This window comes from Mastomys coucha, unplaced genomic scaffold (assembly GCF_008632895.1).
Source record: "Mastomys coucha isolate ucsf_1 unplaced genomic scaffold, UCSF_Mcou_1 pScaffold22, whole genome shotgun sequence".
Taxonomy (NCBI): domain Eukaryota; kingdom Metazoa; phylum Chordata; class Mammalia; order Rodentia; family Muridae; genus Mastomys; species Mastomys coucha.
In genome coordinates, this window is record NW_022196905.1 from 117,259,193 (window position 1) to 117,275,561 (window position 16,369).

Sequence of the window (16,369 nt, forward strand, 5' to 3'; positions counted from 1 at the left end):
CTCAGAAATCCACCTGCCTCTGCCTCCCAAGTGCTGAGATTAAAGGTGTGTGCCACCACTGCCCGGCTCTGTCTCTCAAGTGCTAGGATTATAAGCGTATACCACCATACCTGGTTGGTATGTGTGTGTGTTGTTGTTATTGTTGTTATTTATTTTGGAGGGAGTACTGGATCTGAACCTAAGATTTCTTGGTATGTCAGAAAGATGCTCTCTTGTCAAAAACCTACACCCCCAGCCCCAACACACACACACACACACACACACACACACACACACACACACACACGCACTCAGACACACAGAGCGCACACACACACACATACACAGAGCACACACACACACAGCACACACACACATATAGAAAAACGAAACAATGGATTGAGGACCTGATGCTCTCCTTCCGTTTGAGTACTCAGGAGGCAGAGACAAGAGGATCTCTGAGTTCAAGACCACACTGGTCTGTATATCAAGTTCTAGGCCAGCAAGGGCTACATGGTGAGTTTCTGTCTCAACAACAACACAGACACCACCACAATGAACCAATTACCTGGCTCTACTCTTACAGTGATGAACGTCAGCTCTGCTGTAGAACGGCCCACATACCTTATCAGTGTCTATCCCAGACATGAACTCCTGCTCCACTGTCAACTTATCAAAGAAGTCTTCAGAGGCTAAAATGTAACAAGCAAATGTTTGACTTAGAAATTCAACAGGGTCAGTTGATTTGAGCGCTATGCTTCCACTCGAGTGAGCAGGAGTAGGAAATAAGGCACGCCAACCCCAACAGGTAGAGACTGCGGAGCAGGCAGGAAGCAGCAAAACTGAGTGCTTTGCTTGCACGCTGCTCCTTGCACGCTGCTCCTTGCACGCTGCTGCTTGCACGCTGCTCCTTGCACGCTGCTGCTTGCACGCTGCTCCTTGCACGCTGCTCCTTGCACGCTGCTCTTTGCACGCTGCTGCTTGCAGGCCAGTCTTGCAGGCCAGGACTTGGGGGGATCCCCAGTATTAAGGAGTGCTCACTTCCCCAGAGCATGGCTTCATGTCAACAGGTTCCTACCTTTGTCACCAGGAGACAAAAGACTAACTTTCCAACACTGAACTAAGATTCAAAGCATATTCCTGACACTTGGTACTGAACAAGCGCGCAGCGTCTACATCTCTGAGTCAAATGGATTCACATTTAGGTCAATATGCATCTTGTGAGGCTCTTTGTGACAATTCTTTAGGAAGTTTTTTGTCCCTTTCTTTCTTTCTTTCTTTCTTTCTTTCTTTCTTTCTTAAAAAAAAAGACAGGATTTCATAGTGTAGCCCAAGCTACCCTTGAATTCATAGCAATCCTTATCTTTTAGCTTCCCAAGTATGTGTACATGTGCATATGAGTGTATAAATGCCCAGGAAAGCCATAAGAGGTCTTCAGATTCCCTGGAAATGGAGTTAAAGGTTAAAGTTAACGTGTTGAGAAAGTAGTCCTTATTGATAACACGCAGCCATCTCTGCAGAATGGCTCCTGGCCTTTTGTCTGTTTTGTATATTTTGTTTGTTGGGTGGTTGGTGCTCAGACAAAGTTTCTCTGTGTGGACCTGGCTAGCCTAAACACTCTATGTAGACTAGGATGGCATCAAATTCACAGAGATCCACCTCTGCCTCCTGACGGATGGGACTAAAAGTGTGTGCCACCATACCTGGCTTAGTTTGCTCCTGGGGAGAAGTTTAATGTAGCCCACCTAGACTGCCCTGAGCTCTGTCTGGCCTTCAGCCCAGCACCGGCACTACAGACACACGCTGCCACATGAGGTAAGCCGCCTACTGCCCTAGCTTTTTTCCCAGTCCATTTTCTTTCTTGTTTGAGTGTCATAATATAGCTCAAGCTGTCCTTGAACTTAGGGTTTTCCTGCCTTAGCCTCCCAAATGCTATCTAGTATTACAAGTGCTTTGCACAGTTCTCAAGGGGACCAAAACTAGAGTCCTAATAAAATCCCAGAACATTACATAGTTTTAATTAAATAATCCTTCATAAAGAAAAACATTACCAAAAAACAGGAACTGCTTCGTATCGTTACCAGGGAATCTCCTGGATGAGTGCTTTTCTATTATTCTAGATAGCTTACCTGAAGATGAATAAATCAACTGAGTTAATCACAAATGTAACATTTTTAAAAGATTTAATTGTTATTCGTGTGTACCTCAGTGTGTGTGTCTGTGTTTGGGCAAGTGTGTGTGAGTGCGGGTGCCCTCAGAGGTCAATGAGATCCCCTGCACTGGGGTTAGAGGCAGCTGTGAGCTACCTACTGCTGGCTGCTGGGAGTTGAACCTGGGTCTGCTGCAAGAACAGCAAATGCTCTTAACCAACAGGCTGTTTTCTTCGCCCAGGCACAGATTCCTGTTAACAGTCACACACGTAGTCAGGCACAGTGGCACACACTTGTCACCCCATCACTGGGGAGGTACAAGTAAGGGGATCAGGAGTTCATGCCAGACCTGGTTGTACATCAAGTTTAAGACCAATCTGAGCCAGGCAGTGGTGGTACACGCCTTGAATTCCAGCACTCGGGAAGCAGAGGCAGGCAGACTTCTGAGTTCGAGGCCAGCATGGTCTACCAAGTAAGCTCTAGGACAGCCAGGGCTATACAGAGAAACCCTGTCTTGAAAAAATCAACCAACCAACCAAACAAACAAACAAAAACAATACCAATCAGGCTCCATGAACCCCTACCTAACAAAGTCCACACACTACTACTGAGACCCATGCATCCTAAAATGGAACCAGCTGTGAGTGGTCCAGTGGTCAAGCACTTGTTTCATACATAGTTTGATCTCTAACACCAAAATAATAAAATAAATACATAAAAACACAAAAACCACAGCTGACCTGCCCATGGTCAGAACTACACCAAAAGATACTCACTGGTGACATCTTTGATTAACTCTGCAATTGAGGTGTGGTTGGCGAGTGATCCTCTGGCTGCCTGCATGTGGGGTAGCTGGGACACAAACTGCTTGATCTCCCCAACCGTCTTAGCGTTGTGTCGCTCCTGGAACAGAACAGGCGGCAGGACTGTGAGGCAGGGGAGCATCTCACAGGGTGTTTCATCAACATCATGAAGGGGGAACGCAAATCAAGCTAAACCCAGCTCTAAAAATCACAGACAGGAGAAAAGTACAATAAGATGGTGCTGCTCCATACCAGAACCCACAGGGAGAAAGGAGAGAACTCCTTCAACGTTCTTTCATCTCCATGCATGTACACACACATGTATGTATGTATGCATGTATGTATATATGTATTATGTACGTATATATAATATGTGTGTATATGTATATGTGTGTGTATATAGGAATGAATGTATGTGCATATATAAATGTGTATATATATGTATGTATATATAAATGTGTGTATATATGTATTTTTACAAAGATGTAAAAAAAAAAAAAAGGTAAAGCCACCCCGGAAGCTGACGGTGTGTGTGGTCTACACAGAGCTTCTTCAGAGAGAATGCCTACTACACTCTCTTTGCACACACTGGTTCATACTTTATATATTTTGTGTGCATCTGAGTATTAATGAAGGACAGAGTTAGGTATCTAATACAAACTCTCTCCAACAGTCGGGAGGCGAAGATGGGCAGATCTCTGTGAGCCTGAGGCCAACCTAGTCTTTACAGAATGCTCCCACACAGCCAGGGTCACACTGTGAGACCCTGACTCAAAAAATCTAAAGCAGCAAAAAGCCCCAAACTTTTAAGTTTTTTAAAAAAATGAGATTGGATAGGGTGGCGCATGCCTTTAATCCAAAGGGGGCAAAGGCAGGAGGATCTCTATGAGTTTGAGGCCAGCCTGGTCTACATAATGAGTTCCAGGACAGCCAGGGCTATGTAGAGGCTTTGACTTTATTTAAAAAAACAAAGAAGAAGAAGGAAAGGAGCAGGAGGAGGAGGGGGGGGAGGAGGAGGAGAAAGAGGAGGAAGAGGAGGGGGAGGAGGAAGAGGAAGAGGAAGAGGAAGAAAAGAAGGAGGAGGTGGTGAGTTGGGTGTAGGGTGCACATGCATGATGACAACAACACTTGGGAGACCAGGGCAGGAAGATCTAGAGTATGAGGCCAGTGTAGGCTATACAGTAAAATGCTGTAACAAAGACAAAACAACATAAACTAAAACCCCACAAAGCTCAGGGTTGGAAGACTCAGCAGGGAAGAATGTTGTCATACATGCCCAAGCATTGGGTACAAGGGCAGCCCTGGGCAGGGTCAAGACAGGGGGATCTAGGTTGGGGTTCAGTGAGATGCTTGTATCAAGGGAATGAGGAGAGTGACAGCAGGACACCGACTGCTGGCTCAGCAGAACACTACATGCTGACATATGAACACACCACACACATATACAAGATGTTTGTCTGTTTGTTCTATTGGTTTTTCGAGACAAGGTTTCTCTGTGTAGCCCTGGCTGTCCTGGAACTCACTCTGTAGACCAGGCTGGCCTCGAACTCAGAAATCTGGCTGTCTCTGCCTCCCAAGTGCTGGGATTAAAGGCATGCGCCACCACTGCCCGGCACAAGATGTTTTTTAAGGTAGCTGAGGATACAGTGCAGTAGTACAGCACTGACCTAGCCTGAGTGGGGCCTTGGGGTGGGTTGGTCTCTCCCTCCCTCTCTCCCTCCCCCCCCCACACTCACACACACACACACACAGCTCTAAGATCTAAACATTTAAGTCCCATCCAGAGGAGCCAATAGTTGCAGACGGTGTCTAAGTCAGGCAGGCCAGAGCTGACTCACAGCCCTTGGGAAGACAGAAGGATCAGAAGCTGAAGGTCATTCTCAGCCAGATCATTTCAAAAATCAAAACTGAACAAAAATTTTCTGTGTAAGTGAAACTAATCCCGTCTGGCATTGAAGATCAATAGTGAATCTAGCCCAAGAACAAAGTGAACCCTGCTTATTGATGAGAACTTATTTGGGGGAAGGGAGGGCAGGTTAAGACAGGGTTTCTCTGTGTGACAGCCCTGGGTTTCCTGGAACTTGCTCTGTAGACCAGGCAGGCCTTGAACTCAAGGATCTACCTGCCTTTGCCTCCTAAGTGCTAGGATTAAAGGTATGGGCTACTACTGCTGCTGCTGCCACTACCTGATGAGAACATTCTAATGGTGTCACCCAGAAATGTCTTCAGAAATACAGAGCTAATCATACAGATAAAAATCTCTAGTAAAGATAACATTTACAACCACAGATACAACAACAAAAACATAAGCAGTTTTCAAAAAGTCTCCCAATTTCTATCTCTAGAGCCTAAACAGTTATTTTCTAAATCTAATAGAATCCCCACATTTCAAAACCAGCTCAACAAGAATAAACAGGTTAAAGACATGAGGAGGCAGGACAGTGATAATGAAGCTCTGCGAGGCTGGGGATTGTGATCTCATTATCATATCACACTTGTGGGCTCCCCTGCCACTGCCTTGCTGGCCCAGCCTCAGCAGCTTACCATGGCTGCACATCGTACCACAGGATATCTATCTCTAGTACAGCAGGTGTCCTCTCAGGGAGGAGAAAAGGACTTAACAAAGGTCACGGGACATTGTTTATGAGAACCTATCAACACCCATGCTCTCACATCCCTAACAGGAACACTTAGCACAGCACTGTCATTACAGGCTTGAGAAAAAGTCTAAAAACCAAGAAAGCCTAGGCTAGTGACATAGCTCAGAGGTAGGGCGCTGACTAGCTTGGTCAAGACTCTGAGTTCAATACCCAGTGCCAGAAAAATAAATAACAAAATTTCTTAAGAAGAAAAGAAAGAAAACCTTGGGTTCCCCTTGAATCTGCACCGATCTAAAATGAGACAGGTATACTATAGCCCAACTTCAAAAAAAAAAAAGATTTATTTTATTTTTAATTATGTGTACGTGTGTGTGTGGGGGGAGGGGTGTCTCTGGGTGGATTTGTCAGTGTGGTTCAGGTACCAGAGAAGGCGGGAAGGGGGCCTCAGATTCCCTGGAACTGGAGTCCCAGTGGTTGTGAGCCCCTTGCTGTGAGTGCAGGGAATTGAACTCTGGTCCTCTGCAAAAGCAGCACTCTCAATTGGTGAGCCACCGCCAGCCCTCACCAAGCTGCTTAAACTGCTGATCACAATCAGAAAGGACCATGCGAATGAACATGGGGGCCACAAAACATTAGTTTCTGAACATGCATTGTCCAAAAATTAACGGAAATACATTTCGGGCAGTGCCTGCTAAAGCCTCAGTCCTGAACACACAATGTGGGGCACCTGCAGGCGGTGGACCCTGCCTAACCCTGGCAGCCTAGAGTCAATGCTGCTTCACACTATGAACTGCAGTAACTTCACTATACAAAAGATTTCTGTTCTTAAAGAAATGTAACAGTTTAGTAACAGAAAACTTAGTATTTTCCTATAGGAACTCCAGACCAGCCTGGGCTACCCAGTGAGACCCTGTCTGGGAGGAAAAAAAAAAAAAAACATAAGGAGAATTTTGAAAATGCTCCTTAGGGGACTAGGGATGTAATGTAGTTGGCAGAGTGTCCAGCACACAGGAAGCCCTGGGTTTAGTCCACAGCACTGCACAAACCAGCTGTAATGTGCAGGCCTGTGATCCCAGAAGGGTCAAGAATTCAAGGTCATAAAAGCTACATTTGGCTACAAAGCAAATTTCAAGTGGCTTGGGCTACCAAGACCCTGTCTCAAAAAACGCCAAATAAATTAAACAGACCAAAAAAAAAAAAAAATTACAAGTAAAACTGCTATTTGAGTTTAGTTTTTCCTTCCTCTTTTCCTTTTTTTTTTTTTTAAATCATTAAGTGTGGACTGAGGAGGCAGCTGTGGGGAGTGGCTGCCGAGGAGGTACCAGGACGGGAGTCTGACCCCCAGAACCTATATAAAGAGCTGAAGGTACTGGAAATGGCTCAGACATTAAGGACACTGATGTTTCTACACAGGAGCAGGGTTTGGTTCCCAGCACTCCCTGAGTGGTTCACAGCCATCCATAACTGTAGCTCCAGGAGATCCAACCCCTGTTCTGATTTGCAATGGCACGGGGCACAGATGTGCTATACAAATATACATGCAGGTCAGGCACTCATCTACATAAAAATAAATAAATCTAAAGGAAAAAAAAAGTGTAGTGGCATGCATTTGTAATCTCTGTGCTGGAAAAGAAGAGATGGGGGAATCCCTGGAGCTTGCTGGCCAGCAGCCTGTGCTGCAGGACAAGAGACCATGTCTCAAAAAAACAAAACAAAAAGCAACATCCAAGGTAAGGAGCTGGGCAGTGATGGCGCACGCCTTTAATCCCAGCACTTGGGAGGCGGAGACAGGTGGATTTCTGAGTTCAAGGCCAGACTGGTCTACAGAGTGAGTTCCAGGGTAGCCTGGGCTACACAGAGAAACTCTGTCTCAAAAAGCAAAAAACAAAAACAAAACAAAAACAAACAAACAAAAAAAACAAATCCCAATAGCTCCTGTGAAACATCACCTAAAATAGGATGATCTCTGGCTTCCATATGCACAAGTCACACACACACACACACAGTTTGAGAACCTTTAATTTCCAAGGATTTCTTTTTTTCTTTTCCCACTCTACCCCTTTTTTTGAGTTAGGGTCTTGCTTGTAGCCCTGGCTGGCCAGCAATCCATCCTCCTCTGCCTCTCAAGTGCTAGATTAAAATGGTATGCAGTTGGGTAGTGGTGGCACACGCCTTTAATCCCAGCTCTTGGGAGGCAGAGGCAGGCAGATTTCTGAGTTCGAGGCTGGCCTGGTCTACAGAGTGAGTTCTAGGACAGCCAGGGCTATACAGAGAAACCTTGTCTTGAACCCCCACCCCCCAAATAAATAAATAAATAAATAAATAAATAAATAAATAAATAAATAAAGTGGTATGCCACCATGCCCAGTTCCATTATTTTGAAATGGCCCTAAACACACCCCTGCCATTCTGTGCTGTATATTATGTAGGAAGGGGCAGTCTAAGTATTCACAATTATAAAATCAAAGCATCATTCCACTCTGAAAACAAGAGAAAACAAAAACCACTGAAGATGCCCTAGGTCCAGATTATCAAATATTCAGCCAAGATTCAATTCTTTACATGAAAGTCATCAAGCATGGGTACCTTCCTAGCATGCAAATCTCTCTGTCTTTAGTAACTGGTAAAATTATGAGCACATCAAAGAATCGTTTTCTAATAAGGTTCCTTATGCTTTCCTACTTTGGCTTATACCTGATCACATACTAAACATCTCAGGCAAATACAAGTCTGGCCTCAAAGCTCCTGCAGTGTGGCCAGGAGCCCAGTTCCTTCAGTGTCCCGGGCAGGACGGCAGCCAAGGCTCACTTGGCTCACCTCAAAGGCTGCGGAGATGATCTTCGCCTTCTTGCTGAGCACAGAGCCCACCGCGTTGAAGTTCTTGTCTCGGATCTCGGCATAGAGCTCCTCTGCAGAGTTGAGCTGGAGCTTCTTAGCCTCTGTGGGAAGGTCTTTCCCACCACCACCGCCCTGCTTCTTGGGTGCAAACTTCTCTGGAGGTAACTTCACATAACCTGAAGGTGGAGAACACGCACTTGAGCAGTTACAGGAAGACCCAAGACTCAAATGCCCGGGCACAAAATGCCTCTGGCAAACCACTGCAGAACAGCAGTCTGTGCTGTCAGCCACAAGCTGAGCAGTGACTCTTGACTTCTGAGAGTGTTAGAAGACAAGGGCACTCAGCTCTGGCTTTCCTCTTTCCATGGCCTGCGCCTAGGCACAGTGGCTCTTCAGCACCCATTTAACAGCTCCAATTGTCATTATGGACAGACAAGAGAAACCACCATAACAATGAGTTTCTAAAACGGAATCTCACCAGCAAGGGGATGCCCCAGGTGAACCCTAGTACTCAGGAGAACCTCTGTGAGTTTGAGGCCGGCCTGCACTGTAGCAGTAAACAAGATAGAAAATTCCTGGGTGTTCATAGTAAGTAGTCAAAGATGGTAGAGTTTTTAAAAAGAAAATAATTATTTTCATGTGTATGGATGTTTTGGCTGTGTGTGTGTTTGCTGGGGTCTCTGCTGGCAGAACCAGGCAAGAGAGAGAACCCGGTCTAGCCTAGCCTCCCAGGGCTAAGCGGGATGGTGGGTGTCACAGCTTGGATCTCCTGCCATCCAGAGAATAACCACCTGGAGCTGGAGCCGGGAGTCTGTCAAAGCAGGAACTGGTTTTATTGTATTTTATTGTATCGATCTTTTCTTTATAAAGGGCTGAGAGAGGAGGTGGAGTTTTTTGCTGAGGTGAGATAACTATGGGGAGGGGAAAGTTGACAAAGGGTATGGGGTGACTGATGGAGCCAACAAAGTTATTCTATGTCAGCAGTAGCTAGGCAAAGGCAGGCTTAAGCAGGTTGTGCTGAGTTACTCCAGTATGGAAGCAACTGAAACAGTTTACAAAATCCAAGCCAGGCTCGGGTTTGTCCTCAAAGCCCATACCAGGGCCAAATGGGGCCCAACATGTGTTTGCATGCCATGTTCATGTGGTACCCAAGGAGACCAAAAGAGGATGCTAGGTGCCCTGGGGCTGGAGTTATAGACAGTTAGGAATCACCATGAGGATGCTGGGAACCAAACCTGGGTCCTGTAAGAGCAGCCAATGTTCTTAACTACCAAGCCATCTCTCCACTCCCAAGGTTGGAGCTCTTTAAAATGAAACTTTTGTTTTAGATTTACACACACACACACACACACACACACACACACACACACACAGAAAGAGAGAGGAGGGGGAAGGGTCAGAATCTTTGCCCCTGGAGTCAAATTCACCCAGTTTGTTTTGTTTCTTATTTTTGGTCAGGGAAATTGTACTAAGGGCCTCCACACTTGTTGCTTCCGTAGTTAGGTTTGATTGACACAGGTGCCCATTCTATACCTACTCTGCACCAGGGTCTGGAGATTCCAGCTACAGTGTAAGCTGCAGAAACCCAAAACGTTTACTTCCCATCTCCACCAGGCTAGAATAAGTTCCACCAGCTCTCCAGTTCCTCTACAAAGGAGCTGCCAGCCTCTTCTCCCACTGCTGTTCCTGTAAAGCCATCCATCACTGCCACCAGAAACATCCTTAAGAGGTGCTGATGAGCTTCTGAAAGTAACAGGGACATGTACCAAGCTTCTTACAATGTAAACGAATTCTATACTTTTTTTTTTTTTTTTTTTAACAATTATTGTGCGTACAACTTGTAGGAGTCAGTTCTTTCCTTCCACCATGTGGGTCCCAAGGGTCAAACCACAGGTGTCGAGCTTGGTGTCCAGTGCCCTTACAAGCTGAGTCATCTTGCCAGCTGCATGATATTAACACTTTTTGACTGCTAAAATTCCTGGCATCATGGAATATGGTAAAGAAAGGTAACCTGACCTACAATAAAAGGTTATATGTGCAGGTGCTTTTAAGGTCATGAAAGTACCTAACCTAAATAACTCCTTAAACCTAGACACACTGTGGAACTTAGTATTACATCCCACGCGTGCTATGAGACTAGCCATCATTATAGCAAAGCACACACAAAGTTGAAGGCCGGCAAGATGGCTCAGTAGATGAACCAGGTTCAACCTCACGTGGTGGACAGAGAGAACCAATGGCTCGGCTGGCCTCTGTCTTCACCTGTGGCATTTAAGACAATCTGTACAATCAGATTTCCAATTTACTCTGAGAAATAAATTCTGCAAAGAGAAAGACTTCCAAGAATGAAGACGACTGCTGGGGTTTGGGCTTCAGCAGGGGTGGGCCAGGTCACAGGGGTGGGAGAGGGCATGTCTCTTTGCTCTGTTTTCCCAGTTTCTCCTTAATCAGCATTGGAGTCATGAAACCACACTGTGAAGAGGCTATGAGTCCACATGTGCTTTCTCTCCTTGGATGACCCCTACCCACCTTCCACACAGCCATCCTGAGGCCCGCTTACAGGCCACCCCTCTCCACTCCCACACAGCCATCCTGAGGCCCGCTCACAGGCCACCCCTCTCCACTCCCACACAGCCATCCTGAGGCCTGCTCACAGGCCACACCTCCCACACAGCCATCCTGAGGCCTGCTCACAGGCCACCCCTCCCAGACCCTTCCTCATCCCTAACTCTCTCCTTTAACCATCTCCTGGTGTTCTCTGCAGAGGCCCACGCCATGCTGACTGCCGACTGCTATCCAGCATACTGGAATGAGCTCTTCTTCCAAGGATACCATTTTAGGGAACAAGTTAAAAACAAAACAAAACAAAACAAGACATGCGGCTGTATCAGTAAGTCTCTTCTGGAAACATCTCTTCTCTCTCCTCAGCTGCCACTGTCCTGTTCTCCCACCTCACACTCACTGTCTTGATAAAAAGTTGAGAACATAAATTTATCACTTTGCCCATTTTACAGTTACTTTAGTGTGCAGTTTTAATGCTGCAGCAGTCAGTTCTAGATTCTCACCCTAAAAGGAACCAGCAGCAGCCCACATCCTGCCCCCCAGGCTTTGTGGGTTTCACATCTTTAAATATCTGCAGCTCTAGAATGTCAAGAGGCCATGGCAGCCAGTGGGCCTGAGTGTGTGTGCATGCGTGTGCGTGTGCTTGACTATCCATGGTACAGAGCGGAACAGACCTTGTCTAAAGGGGCTGTGTACTGGCTGCTAAGTGAGAGTGAGCTCTAGGGACTGCCACAACATAGGTGCTTTTTGATATAAGGCATAAATCAAGACTATTAATAATACCTTACATTTTAAATGCTAACAGAATCAAATACTATGTTGGCCAAAACTATACAAATAAAACATGCTGTGACCTCTGGCCTAACCACTCGATAAGCCCCGGTCTTCCAAGGTGTCCATCTAGAGATCTGCACCTCCTGAGCAGTCACTGAGAATGTCACTGCACACTTCAACGCAAGGCAAGCTGGCTGGTCCCAGCTCCCAGCACTTGTACTGTTTCTCTGTGCGTGAACATCCATCTAAACCTTATGCTTCCTTCTAGACTCAGAGGCTCGCCTAATCACCACCAGCCACAGGGGGGTGTGGTGCCATCTGTGGCTAGCCTCAGCTCACGTGCAGCAGGCACAGCGGGCATGGACCATCTGGCCAGCCTGAGTCAGCACTGTGGTCGTCAGATGACTAGCCTTAGACCCACAAGACAAGCCAGCATTCTTTCTCTGCTGTGTTGACTTATATGCAAAGGAAACTTCCTAAAGAACCGCTGGGCAGGGTATGGTGGTGACCATCTAAGTCCAAACTTCCAGCAATTAAGAGCTAAACCAACAAGACCAGAGATCGCCAGCCTGGGATAGAAAGCAATATTTTGTATCAAAAATACAAAAAATTGGGGCTAGAGAGATGGCTCAGTAGTTAAGAGCACTGACTACTCTTCTGAAGGTCCTGAGTTCAAATCCCAGCAACCACACGGTGGCTCATAACCATCCATCATGAGATCTGATGCCCTCTTCTGAACTGTCTGAAGACAGCTACAGTGTACTTACATATAATAACTAAAATAAAACTTTAAATATATATATATACACACATACATATATATGTATATGGTTTTATATATATATATATATATAAAATCAGGGGCGAGTGAGAGGCCAATGGGTTAAGGTGCTTGTCTCCTCTGACCTCCATATATATTCATGGTAGGTGCCCATGTACATGTATGTGTGCACACACATGCACAATAAATTAATAATGTAGAGAAAACTTTGGCTGATCAGTGGTGGCGCACACCTTCATTTTCAGCACTCAGAGGCAAAGGCAGGCAAATCTCTGAGTTTGAGGTCAGCCTGGTCTACATACAGAGTGAGTTCCAGGACAGCCAGGGCTATGCAGAGAAGGAAGAAAGAAAAAAAAGAGAAGAAATTGGATATTTAGTTAGGTGTGATAACTCAAACCTCAATGTAACCACAACATTAGGGAGGCAAAGGCCAGCCTGAGCTATATGTTAAATTCCATGTTAGCTTGGGCTATGAACACACTGTTTCAAAACACAAGGGGCAGGGGGTTGAGAGGAGGAAAAGAAGAAAAACAGAACCTCTGGACCTTTACATTCAAACAACCCTCGAGAGGGAACTGTAAAGCCATAGCCTGCACACAGCGGATACTTTCATCCTAACAGTGAGCGGTGAAAGCGCAGATGTCAGCTCACTCACTGTTCTGAATGCCATAAATCTCATCGATGAGGCCTTCGTACGTGAGCTGGGAGGCAAGCGGCGTTAGGAGATCCACGTTGCGATCAAGCAGCAAGAGGTTATCAAACACAGGGAACACTGAGTTCTGGCTTCCTGTGAACTCCCTCTTCATCCTGACCATCATATTGGCCACTTGCTAGAAACGAAACATGGGATCAGGTGGAGCTTAAGACTCTGCTTCAAAGAAAACAATAATCCAAAGGCAAAAAACAGAAAAGCAGCCAGGGCCAGACTGATAATGAAATAAACAGCTAACAAAAAATACCTACAGTTAACCACCATTCATCTCAGAGCCAACAGTGGCACCCTGCTCCAGTCACAACCGACGACTGCTATATGAGGTGGTTGTGTTCTACAATCTCTAAAGATGATGCAATAACCAGTGCTGATCCAGTGTTCCTAAGATTTCATTATTTTTAGGGCAGGAGAGATGGCTTAGTGATTAAGAGCAGCTACTGTTCCTGCAGGGGGCATAGGTTCAATTTCCAGCCTCTACCTCTAGTAGCTTACAACTAAGTATAAGTTCGGTTATAAGGAACCCATCTACACATTCTCTGCCCTCCATGGGTATCTGCACATAAACTCACAAGATGCATAGAAATAAAAGAAATTTAAAGATTTATCATTTTTTATTTACATGAATACATCTGTCTGGGAGTGGCTTTGTGCACAAGTGCAGTGCCCAACTTGGTTTTAAGAGGGCCTCGTAAGCCCTGAGTCTGGAATTACAGGTGGTTGTAGTGGGATCTGAGAACTAAACTTGGGTCCTGTGGAAGAGCAGGAAGTGTTCTTAGCCACTGAGCCATCTCTCCAGCCCTGGTCACAGCTTTAGTCACAGATCAATGCTAATCCTTGTCTTGTTTTGTGTTTAGTCCGCTGATATGCTTCTACTGAAGGCTGAGCTGTGGTGGCGCACACCTTTATTCCCGGCACGCAAGAGGCAGAGGCAGGCGGATCTCTGAGTTTGAGGCCAGTCTGGTCTATCAAGGGAGTTCCAGAATAGTTAGGGCTACACAGGGAAACCATGTCTCAAAAACTATTCATTTGTATAGGACTCACAGCCAAGAGCTCTGTGACTCTGTCCCCACTGAAACCTAAGTCACACTGCACATCTGTAACATGATCAGAATACATTTACATGGCCAAGCTAACAAACAAGTGCACAAGTGTCAACAGCGTGCCTTTAAGCAGACGGCAAAAGAGAGACTTGTGATCATGGTCACCTCTGGGAACCTCTCACGGTGGCTTGTTCCCACGCCCTGTGAGTACTGAGCATGAGTGACCTGTGAACTGCAGGGAGGAAACCAAGCCCTCAACTCAGACGCATGGGTAAGGAGCTCTCAGCATGGATGCACATGAAATAAAGGGACTGGCTGTGTCTCTCAAGTTTCCCCCTTTTACCCCTATTTTGGATAAAACCAGAAAACAGAGGGTTCTTACCCGAGCACATTCTCCTTTCCCAAAAATCTGGGGGATGGTTCCATACAGTGCCTGCAGGGTCATCAGCCCCTTGGCTGCGTGGTACAGGCTTGTCTGGTCACCTTCCAAGTAGCACTCCTGTGGAGACAACACCAGCTTCTGTGGACCACCACCACCAACAACTGTTTTACAATCACCATCCAGTTACAAGTCAAAAAGATGGCTGGGACAGGAGTCCTGGGCCACCGGGTGCTATTGGGCCCCTCTGTGCTACATGGCACCCCATTTGAGACAGGCAAAAGATAAAGATGAAAACCATGAGATGGAAAAAATCAAAATGCTTCTCTTTTGTAGACCAGTTCTGGTGGCACCTATCTTTAATGTCAGAACTCAGGAGGAGAGGCAAGGAGATCCATGTGTTCAAGGTCAGCCTAGTCTACACAGCATTTCAAGCCAACCAAGGATATATAGTGAAAGCTTGTCTCAAATAAAAAGAAAAAAAGAAAAAAAGAGGTGCCTTTTGTCCCAACACCCCACTGCAATTACCTTGGAGTCTCTTCAGTATCCAAAGCCAGGAGCGGGGATGGCAGTGAGGGCCCAGGGGCTGAGGAGGGGGGAGGTGATTACCAGCACAGTGGGGCTGTCTCAGCAGACACACCACAGGGGTTTATGCTTCACACTGGAAGCCTCATCCCTGACTCCTCTAGGACTGACGTTTATAATGCTTTCTCAGCACAACAGCCCGGGACAAGAATGTCATGAGATGCATGTTTTGAATACTTCCATGGCTCACTCCATCTTCAAAAGCTTGATTACCACAATGACTCTCCTCCTATAATGCTAGCTTTAAAAAAGATTTCCAAGCTAATGAGAAAGGGGTTCATTTTGTTTTGTTTTTCAAGACAAAGTTTCTCTGTGTGGCTCTGGCTGTCCTGGAACTCACTCTGTGGACCAAGCTGGCCTCGAACTCAGATCCACCTGCCTCTGCCTTGGATGTACTGGGATTAAAGGAGTTTGCTGTGAAACCTGGCATGACATTTCTTTTCCTCTTCTTGTTTTGGTAGTTCTGGGAATCAAACCCAGGGCCTCAAGCACACTGTCCCACTTCTGAGCCACACCCTCAGCAACAACAGATTTAACCTGAATGGTGGTTATGCTAGCCACTCACTGGATCAGCTGGAGCCTCGCCCATCACAACAGCCAGTGAGGGAATCCTACACATTAATGGCCCACCCCTTCCACAGGGAATCCCACATGGCATTTCAAGCTACAAGGACATTTTAGGATGAATGCTACTACACATTAATATTTAAAAGCTCATATTGGGCCCCAAACTTGCTCACCCACACAACAGAAGCCTTAGAGTTCTTACTAGGTTGGCTGCCTTGAGATACTCTGGGTTTTAGGTATTAAAATGAACATGTTAACACTATGTGCTGGCACTGAACATTCATCAGGTGAGCCCAGTGTCGCATTCATTTCTCTCTCTCTCTCTCTCTCTCTCTCTCTCTTTCTCTCTCTCTCTCTCACACACACACACACACACACACACACACACACACACACACACCTCTCAGTTCTAAAACCCAGGAGACACAGAGAGAGAATATTGTATGTGCTATGAGTGAGGGCTACAGGAAGCCTGTCTAAAAAAGAAAAATTAAAACAGTACTTAAAACCCAGTAAAACAAAAGAATCACAGAGGGGGAGGGGGAGAGGGAGAGAGAGAGAGAGAGAGAGAGAGAGAGAGAGAGAGAGAGAGAGAGAGA

The 16,369-nt window shown here is 46.0% G+C and overlaps 1 protein-coding gene across 1 annotated transcript in view; it reads right to left on the reverse strand.

Moving 5' to 3' along the window:
* Window positions 1–16,369, reverse strand: part of Vps33a (VPS33A core subunit of CORVET and HOPS complexes) — a 29,340-nt gene that overhangs the window by 6,669 nt on the left and 6,302 nt on the right. Inside the window, exons 5-9 of the mRNA XM_031337825.1 lie at window positions 14,622–14,738; window positions 13,143–13,317; window positions 8,350–8,546; window positions 2,906–3,032; window positions 604–671 (exon numbers count right to left, since the gene is read on the reverse strand). Of these exons, the coding sequence (XP_031193685.1) occupies window positions 604–671; window positions 2,906–3,032; window positions 8,350–8,546; window positions 13,143–13,317; window positions 14,622–14,738 (684 nt within the window). The remainder of the gene's footprint in view (window positions 1–603; window positions 672–2,905; window positions 3,033–8,349; window positions 8,547–13,142; window positions 13,318–14,621; window positions 14,739–16,369) is intronic.